The 16397-nt window shown below is 35.0% G+C and overlaps 1 protein-coding gene across 1 annotated transcript in view; it reads left to right on the top strand.

The window, feature by feature from the left end:
• Positions 1-16397, top strand: part of CEP152 (centrosomal protein 152kDa) — a 70623-nt gene that overhangs the window by 47817 nt on the left and 6409 nt on the right. Inside the window, exons 16-20 of the mRNA XM_012649145.1 lie at positions 469-600; positions 4729-5379; positions 8492-8633; positions 12479-12646; positions 15858-15954. Of these exons, the coding sequence (XP_012504599.1) occupies positions 469-600; positions 4729-5379; positions 8492-8633; positions 12479-12646; positions 15858-15954 (1190 nt within the window). The remainder of the gene's footprint in view (positions 1-468; positions 601-4728; positions 5380-8491; positions 8634-12478; positions 12647-15857; positions 15955-16397) is intronic.

Raw genomic sequence — 16397 nt, 5'->3', positions numbered from 1 at the left:
ATTCTTGACAGTAGGAAAATTTGCCAGGTGTAAGGCTCTAAACTATATGGATGCACTTGTGTGTGTGTGTGTGTGTGTGTGTGTGTGTGTAGGGCATGAGAAGTGAAGAGGTGGTAGGTGTAGTGATTGGAGAGCAGCCCTCTGGCAGTCCTCCTTTTTCCCAAAGTAAACAGGAGTTGTAGGAAATGGAGATTGGTATTTCATATAAAGCCTTCTAAAATAGTGTTGGTAGTCAGACATTTACAGATTCCCATTTCCTGTTGTGGCATTTGTATGGGACGCTATGGAAAGTTTAGAACAGAAAGATTTGAATCTACTATTGGGATAAGGAAGAGTGCTTGAGGTCAGTGTAACTGTAAAGTAGTGAAATACAATGTAAAATATACATGAAATCGTAGCTGCTATTTGAAAATGGGGTCTTTTTGAAAGCCCCCTTTTTGACCCTTTTTCTTTTGCAATGTACTATAGGTAGAAATAGCTGTGCAGAATGCTCGTCATCGATGGCTGGAAGAACTACCTGACCTTGCAGAGTATCAGGCACTTGTGAGAGCAGAACAGAAGAAGTGGGAAGAACAACAAGAGATCTCTGTGGCCAAGCGGGTAAGAGGTCTCCTGGAAAGAAGCTTCAGGAAGTGATCTCACCCAACCCCCTCCCTCATCTAAGTCCTTGGAATTTGTACCTACTCATAGCGTTGTTAAAGGTTTAGATATGATAATGCATGGTAAGCATTAGCTCATGGCCTAGGAAGTGGTATCTGTTCTTGTCATCAAGTTGTTTGGGGAGAGATAATGTATTTTAGCATCTTAAAACTCTCATAGTTAGAAAGATAACCTTAACTTAGAAACTAAATCTCATTCTATCTTGCCCTATCTTTAGGTGAGATTGAGAACAGGTGTTTATCCATTTATTATTAGCTATACAATATTCTTTCACATGCTTAAAGGTTGCTGTCTGTGCTGTTTCAGTAATCTTACAACATATTCTTGTTGGTAAATAGCCAGCTCTCCCTTCCAGAGATGTCATGTTTCTTGACTAGAAGACACATATTATAACCATGTGTACTCTTCCAACTTAATTTACTGGTCTGAACCAATTCTAATCAAAATGTCAACAAACTGAACATAATTTTGAAAGTTGACACAATAATTCTATAAAATTTATTTGGAAAAGTACAAGGACTGGAATTTTCTTTTTTTTTTTTTTTTTTGAGACAGAGTCTCACTCTCTTGCCTGGGGCAAGTGCCGTGGCATCAGCCTAGCTCACAGCAACCTCAAACTCCTGGGCTCAAGCAATCCTACTGTCTCAGCCTCCCGAGCAGCTGGGACCACAGGCATGCGCCGCCATGCCCAGCTAATTTTTTCTACATATATTTTTAGCTGTCCAATTAATTTCTTTCCATTTTTTGGTAGAGACGGGGTCTCGCTCTTGCTCAGGCTGGTCTTGAACTCCTGAGCTCAGAACGATCCGCCCGCCTCGGCCTCCCAGAGTGCTAGGATTACAGGCGTGAGCCACCGTGCCCGGCCGGGAATTTTTCTTAATGTTCTGGAAAAGAAGTTGTAGTGCAGCTTTAACGCAAATATGTCGGAAAGCAACAACTCAGGCAGTATTCAGTCACAAAAATATAATTGTTTTTAATTCAATGCAATACAGATTTCCAAGATAGTCCCAACTATGAATAAAAGCTTAATAAATTATGTTAAAACAGGGAGTGAGGAATTATTCCATAATAAATAGTCTTATGATAGCTAGATAACACTTTGAAAAAACTATTTACCTACACTATGTATTACAATAAACTCTAGGTTAATGAAGGAGTTAAACGCTTTTAAATAAAAATGTAGAAAAATTAAAAGAAAATTGAATATTTCAAATCTGTATCATAATAACAGCTCAACAGCAAAGTAGTAGGTTGAAATAGGTACAGACATTTAAAACTCTTTTTTGTAATAAATAATAAAAAGTAAAGCTAAGGGGATAGTAATGAAAATGAATCACACATGAAAATTACTAATATTAACACATGATAAAGAGTTCGTACAAATTTATAAGAAAAACAAGAGTCCATGGATAAGTATGCCAAGGATATGAGCAGATAATCTTCATGAGAAGTCCATATAGCAAAAAATTAGCAGAACGTTCATTCAGACCTGCCAGTATTAGGGAAATGCAGATTAAAACAAACTGAAGGCACCATTTTTTGCTGTGTGTATAAATCTTCTCTTCTGAATTGTAATACACAGAATAGACTATAATTGCAGTGTCAAGTGTATACTTCCCTCCTGCTGTCACAACCATTTTGGAAAATAATGTGGTATAAACATAAGTTGTAAACGATTTGTAACTTGTATTCATTACATTATTCCACAGATTACTTAAGGAAATAATTCAACATAAGTAAAAATCTATTTTAATATTTTTCTTAAGTTATGTGGTAGTACCTGGGTGTTCATAACATTATTCTCTGTACTTTTAGTATGTCTGAAATATCTCAAAAGGAAATTAAAGAAGGGGAGAGAAAGAGGCAACAATATGATGATGAGAATATGTGTCTCAGCTCAGTAGTCAAGTAGGATAATAAAATTAGGTGTAACATAAAAAATAAACTAGGCCAAGAAATCTTTCCTTAAGAGCACAGAAGGCCCGAATGTATGTGAATGCAAAAATATAGAAATGAGAGAACAGTGTTTGTGTTGCTTCTCAAACGTGAGCAGGCATGAGAATCACCTGCAGGGTGTGTTAAAGTGTAGGTTTCTAGGCTTTCCTTCTAGAGATAAAGATTTGGTAGGTCTGGAGTGAGTCCTGAGAATTTGCATTTCTAACAGGCTTCCAGTATCATAGTGATGCTACTGGCCTTTGGACCACACTTGGGTGTGAGAAGCACTATTCTAGATAACCGTATCAGCCACAAAACATAATGCTAACTAACGTGTGCATCCTTCCTCCAAACCAAAGGAGGTCCAGAAAGGTTCAGCTTCATAGCATTGGCTGGAGAGTTCTTTTAAGGTTAGAGTGATCAGTTGAGATCTGTGGCAATTTAAAGCCAGTTTCTACAATTCAGAAATAGTCAAGTTGATTCAGTGATTCTCAAACTTTCTTGCACACTGGAATAACTTGAGGCTCTTCAAAAAGTACTGTGGTTTGGCCCCCACCCTCAAACTTCATGTTTTTATTGGTATGGGGAGTGGCCTGGGCTTCCAGATTTTTAAAAGCTCCTCAGGTGGTTCTAATGTGCAGCAAAGTTTGGGAAGAACTGAGTTGATGAATGCTGTCAAATACTCCTTGTAAAACTTCAATGAGAGGATGCACATTTTTGATAAAGTTGGGCAAGTCATCCAAACTCCATGGGATCCACCACCTCCATGCAAGTTACCCGGTAAAGATTTCCAGGCATCCATTGCAACATGACCTGTTTTCTCTAAAACCACTATTTAAACATGTTTCAAATCACCACAGAATTATTCTGCTGGTAGCAAAGGAATTTCACAGTGAATTCCTTTGTAAAACTCACCTTAGATAGTGGGTTCCTTTAGTAGAAAATTCAGTAAGCAGATACCCTATCTCATCATCCCGGACATATACATACTATTGATTAATGACAAACACCACTCTCTAGACCAAGCCTTTGGAGATGCCCAATTCTGTCTTTTGACACTATTGTGTCCTTGTGACTTCTTTGAATTCAGTCAGGGAATATTAGAAGTAAAAGGGACTCAAGGTCATTATCCAAACTGCTCATTATATAAGTGAAGACACTAAGTGCCAAGGAGATTGACTTTTCCAGACCATGTATCCAAAAGTAATACTAACTACGTATTAATAATATTTATTGAGTCCTCATTATCTGCCAGGCTCTGGGCTAAGTATTTTAAATGGAATGTTTTATGTTATTTAATCCTAAACAACCCTACCAAATTGGCATTGTAATTATCCCCATTTTATAGCTGAGGAAATTGAGGCTCAAAGAAGTTGAGGAATGAGCCTGTAGTTCCACAGCTGGTAAGTTAATCTCAGCCCTTTGTCTCCAGAGTCTGCTCTGTTAAGCACCTGTGCTGGCAGCCTTTGCAATCAGTGGCAGGATTAGACCTAGAGCTCAGGTTTTTTGATATCCCTATTATTTTCTGGTTATGTACTATCTACTATTTTCTGTGATCCACTAGTCTTGTTACTTTGTTATGAAAACAGATTAATGAAAAATGACTTTTCCTATTTGGTATTGTCTTTAATGTACTATTCTAGTCTCTCAAATTGCATTAAAACATAATTATGTTTATCACCAAATAATTATGCAAGTGTATGTTAAATTCCTAAGTAATACTAAGATTTCCTTATCAGACTGCTTTGGCTTTAGGTAAAAGATACTTATTTTGTTGGGGGCGTAGACAAAATTTGAGACTGTATCTGTATTAAAAAAACTAATATGAAATATTTTTCTAACATTAGTTTTTTTATAATTTTATATTTTTTACATATATATATTTTTTGGGGGGGGGCTAGTTTCAACATTTAGTTTCACATCAAGAAACCAATGTTTCGTTTCTAAATAACATGAGGCATAAATTGTTAAATGATTTTGAACAAAGGAAAAGATCCTTGAGTATAGTGTAAGTGTATTTTTTAGAATGTCTTATCTAAAGTTCAAAGGTTAACCCAAGTAGTTACTTTAATTTTTTTTACTAATGAGAAGAATCATAAAGACTCTTTAAATGTATATTGTTATATTCTTTAGATATTGTTTGCTGTTTCTGAAGCTAAAGAGAAATGGAAAAGCGAGCTTCAAAGTATGAAGAAAAATATAATACCTGGAAAGGAATTGGAACAGAAGATTCATTCTCTTCAGAGGGAACTAGAGTTAAAGAATGAGGAAGTCCCCGTGGTCATCAGGGCTGAGTTGGCTAAGGCTCGGAGTGAATGGAACAAAGAAAAGCAAGAAGAAATCCACAAAATTCAAGAACAAAATGAGCAAGATTACCGGCAATTTTTAGATGATCATAGAAATAAAATTAATGAGGTGCTTGCGGCAGCTAAAGAAGACTTTATGAAACAAAAAAATGAACTGCTTCTTCAGAAGGAGACAGAATTACAAACATGTCTAGACCAGAGTCATAGAGAATGGACTATGCAGGAAGCCAAGAGGATCCAACTGGAAATCCATCAGTATGAGGAAGACATCCTAACTGTACTTGGGTTTCTCCTAATGGATATCCAAAAGGAGCACCTTAGTGGTTCAGAGGACAAACAGCTTTTAGAAATCATGTCGACTTGTTCTTCAAAATGGGTGTCTGTCCAGTATTTTGAAAAACTAAAGGCCTGCATACAGAAAGCATTTCAAGATATACTTTATCTACTTATAGAAAATGCTGACTTAGATTGGGAAAAGGTATGTTCCTGAGAGTAGAAAGAGATATTGAACATCAAGGGTGATTGTAGAGGTTGTATGTGGTGTTTTTCCTTTCTTCATTTTACAGTTTAATAGATGTAAGACTTGTGTTTTTGCCAGTGGTTTAAAAAACTTTTTGTAGCAAATCCAAAGGCTTGCATATTTTGTTGCAAAAAACTTTACTACTTCATAGACCCTACTTCATCATAGTGTCACAGATATGAGCTTTTAGCCTCTAGACAACTTTTTTGTAAAGAATATATGCTATTCTTTGTAAGGGCCTGAGATTTTAGAAACTGGGTAACTCTCATTCCTATTTTTGTTTTCTGGGCCTGACCACTTCAAGAAATATGCATCATATTAGAGTTTCTTAAAAGCTTCTAAAGAGTTTGGAAGCCTGTTTCTTGCCCTCAAGAAATTTATATCTATTTGGATAAAAAACGCCAGATAAGTACAAAGAGTATTGATGTGGAAACAGGCAAATAGAGGTATGCCTTACTTACACCCAGTTTCATTGGTGTCCTATATATGGGCATGTGCATATAGAATGAATTAATTGTACTCTTTTAGTTATATAAGTACTCTCTCAGACCAGCTGTTAATTTGTGTGGAAATTCTGATAAAACCAAAGTCTTGCTGCCTTTTGATTAAAGAAATGAGGTATGTATGAAAGATCCAGAATGCTAGTCTAAGTATTATGAGTAAACAATTTCAATATTTAGAATTGAAGTAAAAAAAAAAATGCCATTATAAGATTTTGCTTATAGGAGAGTTGAGACATAAAAGTTAAGGTCCATCAAGAAGATATCATGATTATAGATTTTCAAGGCCAGGATTGAGCATTTGGTATTAATATCTACTTAAAAGAGTTATAAACTAGAAAAAAAAAATCTAACTTCCAGTGTCATGCTTGATGATAACTAGCTCATTACTTGGGGCATTCATATACTATAGTTGCTCATCTGAAAAAGAAAATACAAATCCCGGGCCTAATTCCTTGGCTTTTGGTAGGATATGTATGACACAGCTTGGCCTTTCTGCTTTCTGCACTTGAAACAGTAGAATTTTAGAGCCAAAAGAGACCTGAAACATTAGTTGACTCTATCTCAGTTCACCCCAGTTGATATTTTTATCCTTGATTTCACAAAAATGGTAGTACGGAGTAATTGCCTTCATTGTAAAAATAACTGGGCAAGATCACTTCACATGAATACTACTTAATATTTTATTGGAAATTTTTGGAGAAAATAGACAATTAAAATAAAAATTATATGTAGCAGGTTTTTGAGGATGAGAAGCAATGGGAAAATCATGTCATGTGCCTTCAAGTCTGCTTTCCTGAAAAGGCAATCTCTGCTATAAAAATCAAGAAACTACAGCACTTTGCTTCTATATATATAGTAGAATATATATATATATATAAAATCAACCCTGGGGTATTTTTATGGATTTATAATTGTGTAAGCAGTATAAGATCATCTGTGTGACTTAATGTGGCTCATAAGTCTATGGAGACAGATTCATATAATCTGGTTAAGAATTTAGATGTTTGCAGCATTTGTCGGGTGGGTCAGATTCTGCTCCTGAGTGAAGGATGGCTTGAAAATGCTTAATCTGGTATTTGTCATAGAAGTAATACTTGACCTTCTACCATTTCCAAGTTAACTCAGTTCAGGGCCTTGTGGTAAACTAATGATTATAAAGTGATTATAAATTTGCAATATGCGTGCCATAAATGTAAAGAACTATGATTTATAATTTATTAAATCTAGTTTTTAGAATTGTTCATAGAACTTCAAACAAAAAATTATTTATCAGTGTATATAAACAAGTCCTCATTTAAAAAACTGAGATGATCAAAAGTTTTTTAAAATGGAGAGGATGCAATGAATGAAAAAATACAGTTTTCAAGAAAACAAATGCCTTATCTAAATGTATTAATACAACAATATTAATCAAAATACATTAATATAACAATAGATAAGAGAAAACAGAAATATCAAATGGAACAAAATTGTCAAGCAATCTTAAGGATGTGTGTTCTGTCTCTTCTTACCACCAAAGTCAAGTTAAAATTAAGACAAAAAGATTGCTGCTTTCCTGCCTTTTTGGTCATCTTGTCTTCTCCAGTTCTGAGTAGAAACTGGAAACATTGACTGCCTTTGGGTTCACCTTTTCTTATTCCTTTTGGCTTCAACCCACAGCCTCTTGAGTGCGTAGAGTTTGCCTTTTCTCTGTTATTGCTGATCTCTGCTTCTGTTGGATGTCATAGGTAGGTTTCCTGACATCAGGTACATGGGTTCCTCATAATCAAAATCAAGGCTTCTAGAATCAAGTATATATGTTTTTTAAGTAATTAAATCAGACTGCTTTCTCAATATCACATATTCTATTCTTTTTGGATTTAATAGATGTCCAAAATCTGAAAATAGCCGTAAAAATCCATTAATGAATTTAGTATTATAGCTGTATTACCTGTGACAGGGACTGGAATACAGAAAGCACTCAATAAATGTTAGTGAAGAAATAGTCTTGTGGAAGATGTTTAATTTCACTAAGCCTGAGTTTCTGTCTTTTAACGTTGGAATTCAACTGGCCTTCCTTACAAAATTACAAGTATGTGTTAATTTAGAAGCATATAAAGTACTGTATAAATTTAAAATAGTTTTGTTTTCAATTTGTGGGAGACAAAAGGTTGGTATTATAGTTGCTAATGAATTTGACTCCTGCCGCAGTGAAATGTTCTGGATTTTCAAGAACAATTCTGGTTTCCTGTCATCCATCCTGTGGTTTGATCACACAAACCATTAAAAATATCTCAAATTCCTGTATGTAAGTGTGCTAACCATATCTCCTGACTGTCTCATAGCAAGCCCAGCAGTCCTCTGTCAGACAATGTTCTAATTTGTAAACTATGGTCATAGGAGGCTAGTTCATAGGATAGTGGCAATATTCATGGAACATCCTAAGAAAAATATTAGTGATAGTTCAGACAAGATTTTTTTTCAGGCATTTTGTTTTGTTTTGTTTGTAATTTTAACATTAGCATTTTAAATAGAAAATTGTATAAAGATTTTTACTAGGCTTTAACTATGAAGATAATTTATTTCAGAGAAATATGGCCAAGATCTCTAAGGACCCTGCCTGTCGGGGAACTGGCAGAGGAGACTCTGGAGTCCCGGCAGCCCTGCCTGCACCCACTTCTGGACACCACACTCGGCCCTTGGCCTTGCAAGGAACAGAAGCCGAAGCTGGTAACTGAATTTTGTTCCCTCCAGTCTTTGTAGCATTTATAATCACCCTTCCAGAGGGCCGCTTTGAGGATAAAAGGAGATCAAAGATGTGAACAGTTTTCTGAGTGAACAAATATGTAATATTACTCTGACTTAATATGTATCATTTGCTTAGATTTCATTTTGTATTTATAGGACAGGGTTGATTTGGGCCCTCTTACTACTTCTATCTTTTTATAGTTTTCCCTCCATTTACAAGCGATTCTTACTACGTGGAGAATAATGAGAATTTTAATACAACAGTCATGTTTTTATTCCATGGTTATTGAGAAATTAATGGTTTCACATAAGAGAATTGCCAAAGAGACCTTTTCATTTAAATTACTGAAGCTTATTTTAACCATATTTTTAGTGGAAATCTTTCTGAAGTATATTAGATGTTTCCTATTTATTTGTAAGTTTTTTGACGTAAGGGCAGTATTTTTAATCTCTTCTCCAACATGTGGCAGAGTGAATTATATGTAGTTTGTGCTCCTTGGTCATTTGATAAATTAATAGTATAACTTTTCCTTACTTAGACTTGTCATTATGACAAAGAATTATTGTACTATAGCCCCTGGTATTCAGAGCTTACCGAGTAATACAGGACTTTTATTGCCAATTCACTGAGATTTCTGAGCTTGAAATTGGCACATCCTTTTTTCGCTCCCAGCCTTTTTTGGGATATTGACCCCTTGCAGCCTGTTCCTTCCCTCCAAACACAATCACTCACACACTCCGCCATGCTGCTTATTTGCTGTTTCCACTGTAACCCGGAAAAGAACTAACAATTGCCACGGCTAATCGTACGTTCGTTTCTGCACATTTCTAATTCAGTATGCAATGTTACCAGAATCTTAGAGAATCTCTGCCTGTCCTGAGAGGTTAGTGGGCAGTTATTTTTCCTCATTGTTCACAGACCCTTTTCCCTTACTTCTAAGTTCTAGATGGCTGAGAATATCTTACAGCCAATTAGGTGGATGGTAATACTACCTTATTTGTATTTTCCTTCTTACTTTTTATTTTATATCACATGTGAGATAGCCTGAGAATTACGTTTTAATCTGTGAAATGGGTAGAGACAAGTTATAGATGTTATTTGGGAAGTCCTTTCAATATGAAGGAAATTAGTTTTGGCCAAAGACAAATCGGACTATATAAAATGATTTTTCTTTCTGTAATCTTTTTTCCCTTAAAAACAAACACATTAACAAATTCATTAGAAAGGATTAAATAATCTAAAACATGTGTTAAGTGAAAAAGTCTTTTATAATCCTAACACTAGAGAGTATCACTGTTGAGTGTTACATTAGTTATATTCTCCTAATATCTTACTATTTTTAAAGTAACTTAAATGTTAATTATGAAATACTTGTTTCATGCAAAGAATATATGTAATACATATGTAAGTTGTAAAGCCTAATGACCAGGAACCCACTATTCAACTTAAAGCATAGAATATCACCAATACTGTTGATCACAATTCCATCCCCACAACTTCTCCACAAATCTGAGGTAACAGATACTCTGGTTTTTAAAAATTATTCTCTTGCTTTTCTTTACGTTTTGACCAAATATACATATCCTCAAATAGTTACTGATTTTTTTTGTCTTTTAACATTATAAATACGATTTAATACTCATTATATTCTTTGTAACTTTTTTCCACTTAACATCATGCTTCTAAGATTTTTCTGTGTTGATGCATATAGCTCTAGTTCATTCATTTTTCATTGCTGTATAGTATTCCATTATATGAATATACTATAATTGATTTATCTATTTTCTTGTCAGTGGGCATTGGCATGGTTTCCAACTTTACAACAGTATCTTAACTGAAAAATATAAATGTAGTATGGTGCCAGTGTGATGCTTCATTGATCCTTTGATGCTTATGAACATAACAGCTCCATTTAAATCAAACTGAAATGCCAGAAGAGAACTAAGAATAATTTTGTTGGACCAATGACTTTACATTATCATTTTGGATATTGACTTTGGAGTCTATGCCAATTGTATTCTGATTTTATTATATCACTTATAATAAATTGCTAATAATAATAATCTGCCTTTTATGTTTATATATTTTAATTTTATAAATTCTATGTTACTAATGACAACAGCTATTATTTATTGTGTACATGCTTTATGCCAGACACTGTGCCAAACAATTTTTATACATTTGTTTCCCAACAGTTTTAAGTCCTTTTTTAAATTGGAGATAATTTCAAACTTACAGAGAAGTAGCAAAAATAAAAATAGTTACAAAGAACACTCAGATACTTTTTAACTAGATACACCTATTGGTAACATTTTACTGTGTTTTGTGCTCTTCTGTGTGTGTGTGAATATTTTCTTTTTTTTATGAACCATTGGAGGGTAAGTTATAAATATATTGTGAACTTTTGCGCCTAAGTACTTCATACTATTTTCCAAGAATAGGAATATTTCTTATATAACCTTAGTACGGTTAACTTAACATTAGATAAAAGTATTGTGTCAATCTGCTGTTTGTATTCTAATTTTGTCAATTGACTCAATAATATCTTGTATAACAATTTTTTTCTGATAGAGTACAGGAATCTGTCTGGGGTCAGGTATTACATTTATTTGTCATGTATCTTTAGCCTTCTTTAATCTAGAACATTTCCACAGCCTCTCTTTGACTTTTATGACATTGATATATTTGAGAGAAATATTCTCTTCCCCCCTCCACACTTTTTTAACAACTTATCTCATTTGGTGTTTGTCTGATGTTTCTTCATGATTAAATCCAGGTGTTGCTTTCTTGTCTGGAATGCTACCTGGGTGATGTGTTATTGCATCTGGAAGTACATGGTGTCCATTTGTCTTTTATGGGTCAGGTTAATTTTGATCACCTGGTCAAAACGTCCAGTTTCTTCACTATATAATTACTGGGGTTTTTTTTTACCCTTGCAACTAATAAGCAGTCTGTGTGAAGACACTTTTAAGACCATGCAGATATATCCTTCTCCTCATTAAAACCTTCTCTTAGATTTGTCGGTTATTGATGAGTCTTGCCTGATCCAGTCTTTACTATAATGGTTGTGAAATTATGATTTTTCTAATTCCAGACTTCCCTCCACTTATCCCAATTGGCACTTGGCTTATTGTTATAATCAAGAATCTTCCCTTCTCGTTTGCCTATTTATCTGTCTGTCTGTCCATCCATCCGTCAACCTACTTACCCACCAACCTCCCTGCCTCCCTATCCATTTAGTCATCCATCCATCCATTTGTAGGATTATTGATGTGACTCATAAGCTTCTATATTTTCAGTACTTTATAATTCATTATTATATTTAATTGTGCTCAAATTATCCCAATTCAGCTAGTGGAGCTCCTTCAAATCAGCTCCTATGTCCTTCTGACATGCCAATATTTTTGAGTATTTTCTTACTTTCTGGCATAGCAAGATATTTCAGCCTCATTTTGTATATACCCTCTCCCAGTACAGAAGCCAGCCATTTCTTGATGATCCCCGGTTCCTTTTAGTAGGGAATGGTATTCAATACGAAGATCCCAAGCATTAGGTTTCATGGCAATTTTTAAAGTAGATGGTATTATCCAATATTACATATTTAAAAATTAAGTCTCAGAGAGGTTAAATAACATACTCTAAGTCACACAGAGAAAAAGTAGTAGAAGCAGGATTTAAACCCAGTTCTTTCCATCTTATGCATCATGCTCTTTTACTTACACTGTAGCTTGTAGTCATGAGTCTCATCATCGGGTTTTCTTTCCTTTTTTAATGGTAGTTCTTAGTCTAAACTGATAAAAAGTGTTTTATCATTTAATTTTTACAGATAAGAAAAAGATTCTTGAAATTAAAGATTTATGCTGTGGACACTGCTTCCAAGAACTTGAAATGGCAAAGCAGGAATGTCAAGATCTGAAAAGAAAACTGGAGAAATGCTGTAGGCATCTTCAGCATTTAGAAAGGAAACACAAAGCTGTAGTGGAAAAGATTGGAGGTTAGCATTTAAGGTAGCACTGCTACCAGTATGAATCTCTTTGATCCTTGTTGAAATGTTCAAATGTGACATTTTAGTTAATGTATGTACTGATTCTCTTTTGGGATTAATGTAAACTAATTTGGATCTTATTTTTACTGACTGAATTGTTATTACTAAGCTCAAAAGAGGAAGATTTCAGCTCTGATTAAAAGGTCACATTTCTTTCTTCCTTTCTTGATTGGATAGATATTGGGATCCCAATATGTGTCAAGCAGTATTCTAGGCACTGGGGATGTAGCAGTGAATAAGTCAGACAAGGTTCCGGTTCTGATGGAGATGTAGAAAACTGTGTTCCCTTCCTTCAAGGAGCTTATGGTTAAGTGAGGGAAACTAGAAGCAGACTAATAAATAATATGACATTGAGCACTCTTGGCAGTGTATTATGTGTAATTGCAGTAAGATAGGATGTTAACTCAGCCTCTTATTAGATTTAAGGCAGATTTGACTAAGCTTTGAAAAATGCAGGTATTTGCCAGGTTGAAGAACAGCATTCTAGGCAGAGGGAAGAGACATAAACGAGGGCACATGGGTCCAGTCTGGCTTCTGCCCAGTCCATTCATCACAATGCTGTCAGCGATATTTTAGAAAGGGATATCTTCTGCCGTGTCCCATTGCACTTAAGAAGGGAAGCTATTAGGCTTAAACGGCTATTCCCTCTTACCTTTTACTGTCCACTTATATCCTGCACTCTATACTCTTTCCATTTGAAGCGTTTCAGATTCCTGAGCTGGTCATAGTTTCTTTTACTGCTGGACCTTGCGTATGATGTTATCCCTCTGTCCTGTACTTTATCCTACCATCTACTTTTTGGTCTAACATTCTAGGATTCAACTCAGAAGATGCTTCGTCTGCAAAGCTCTCCTCAATTTTCCTCAGTCTGTGTTAAGTTAGCTGCTCATGTGCAGCCTTGTAGCACTTGGCTCTTCCTCTGTTACCTCCGTAACCATTCTATATTTTAATTGTTTGATGACTTGCCTGATTACTCCAAACTATAAGTTCCCTGAGGATAAGGAATATGTCTTATCTTGTTCATCCTTGTAGTCATGCTGCCCACTACATACCCGAGAATAAATGTTTGAATGAATAAAAAGCTGAATGCCAGGGTCCCAAATAATGGTGTCATCCAGAAAAGACAAGGAGAATAGGTTCATTTATTTTCCACATTCACCTCTGTCTCTTGCCTGGACAAGGGCAACCACCTCCTGAGTGTTTCTGCTTCCAGTCTTGCCCTCCAGTCCATTCTCTACTGGGCAGTTAGAGCAACCTTTTTAAAAAAGTGAATTGGGTCATGATACTATTTTGTTTAAAGCTCTTCAGTGGCTTGCCATGGCCCACTGTATGAAGTATAAACACTTGATTTAACATGGTTTAAAAAAGCTCTTCGTGCCCCTGCCAGCCCCTCCAGCCTTGTCTTCCTCCAGCCCTCCTATTCTCTCAGCAGAGCCATAGCATGGATTTCATTGTCTTCTCCCTCTACCAAAACATCCTGATCTCACCACCTGGCTAACTCCTACTCATCCTTCCCCCAGTACCTTACTTCCTCAGGGATCCTCTCCTGACCACTGCACACTTGGGTATGTCCTCCTGTTACACATTCCTCATGGCTCCTGTGCTTTTTATAACATTTATCATCTTCATAATTATGCATTGTCTGTACTCCCCTTTGGAGTCTTCACGGCAACAAGGATTAAGTCCTGTCCCAGCACTTAGCACGGTACCCGTCATCATAGCACACCATCGGTAAAATAGGGGTGACTAAGAGAAGCCACCTACTACTTCTTAAGTCTGTTAATGATAGATAATAATTACTTTAGGGCTAGAAAGGGTTTTAAGAATTTGGGGAGAAAAAGTTTAATAACTATAATTCCTTTTGTGATTACTTAGCTCTTTAGTAGAGGCCAGGAGAATAAATGAGATATTTGTCCAGCTGTAGATATAGATACAATATAGCTATTATAAAATTTGTTGAAGACCAAGAAAATTTTGTTTTACATAATGAAGTGACAAGGGAAGTTAAATATGATTATTATTTATAAATAATAATATTTGGTATCATAAATTGTGATCATAAAATAGTTATTCTACATAGTGCTTTTTGAAGCTTATATCTTCTACAATTCATAGACTTAACAAATAATGCAAGAAAGTTGATACTTCCCTCAAAACAGTAGCCTGATAAAAGGGATCAAGATCAGAATTTAAGTCACTTAGTAGTTTTATTTTAAATTTTTTCTTAATATAAATCTGTTAGATGAAATCTTTGCTATTGCTTCTTTTTTGTTTCTTAAATTCCATTTTCCACTCCCTTGGTAGTGTTTATTGAAAAATGATGGAGTAGGAGTGGATGGTTTAAAAATATGTCAATCAGTAAGGGGAATGGAGTAATTTTGTCCCCCAACTCAGAGGGTGTGTTGAGAGGGTGGCATAGTAGGAAACATGAGGTGCCATGTTCACATTTAATGAACATTGGTATTGCCAGGCTTTGTATAAGGTGTTGTGCATTTGTTGTTTTATTTCTATTATAATCTCTAAGGTATGTAATACTATCCCTATTTTATGCGTAAAAAAACTCAGCTTCAGAAAGGTTAAGTAATTACCGCTCATCCAACTGGTAAGAAACAGACTAGGATTTAAACTCATATATCTCTGACTCTGAAATTGATGCTTTTTCCTTCAGACTACGTGGACTCTGTCCCCTTTTTAAAAGTTCAAAGAATTAAAAATCTTACATTATTTCTGAAAATGGTACCTACTTGAGGTTAATTTTCTTTTAATTTTATGTTGAGGTGCTTGTTCAATGATCATTTATATGAGCATAGACTGTCTACCAGGATCCCTGGGAAACATGGGATTAGGAAACCTAGTAGGTTTCTATGGCTCTTAACTCTAGCTGGAAAATGAAATGTATGCATGTGAAACCGTTGGGATCCGATTCCAGGACAGTGTATAACCTAAAGCAAGAAGAAGATGGAATACAGATTTTAAGTGCTGAGAAAAAAACAAAGCAAGGGACTGATCAGACTAGCATTTATCAGGGAATGAATGACACCAGAGAGCAACAGGAAATCACACAGGCTCCTCTGCAAACATCTGTGTTGGGAACTTAAGGGAAAGGAAGGCTCAAACAAAAAAATCAACTGACCGATATACTATAAACTTTCTTCTGTAGAAGAGAATAGTAAAGTTGTTGAAGAATTAATAGAAGAAAACAATGACATGAAGAATAAATTGGAAGAACTGCGAATACTTTGTAAAACACCACCAAGGTAGATTTTTACTGTTTTAAAGAAACCATTTATTTCTAAGTACAAGTATCTTTAAATTTTTTAAAATATAAGTTATTGTTATACAGCAAAAAGTATAAAAAAGAAGAAAATCTCCCAAAATCCTATTCCCTGAAGATACCTTCTGTTAACTCTTATTTTATATCAGTTAAGCCTCTTTATACACAAACACCATGTGTACAATGTGTTTTAAAAGTTGAGATTATTGTATAAGGTATTTTGGAAACTTTTATTAACTTAATATTATTAGACAAGCATTTCTTCATGTTATTAGATATTCTACAGTATGCTTTTCAACAGCTGCATAAATTTTTATCATGTGGATTTACCATTTATTTAAGCAACTATAAAATTTAAGTTTCTATTTTTCTCCTCTTTTCAATGTTTGTGTAGAGGAAATCTTTTTATATGAAATTTTTAGCACA

This window comes from Propithecus coquereli, unplaced genomic scaffold, assembly GCF_000956105.1.
Source record: "Propithecus coquereli isolate 6110/MARCELLA unplaced genomic scaffold, Pcoq_1.0 Scaffold3, whole genome shotgun sequence".
Taxonomy (NCBI): Eukaryota; Metazoa; Chordata; class Mammalia; order Primates; family Indriidae; genus Propithecus; species Propithecus coquereli.
Note: the sequence above shows the minus strand (reverse complement) of the source record. Positions and strands in the feature narration are given on the sequence as shown.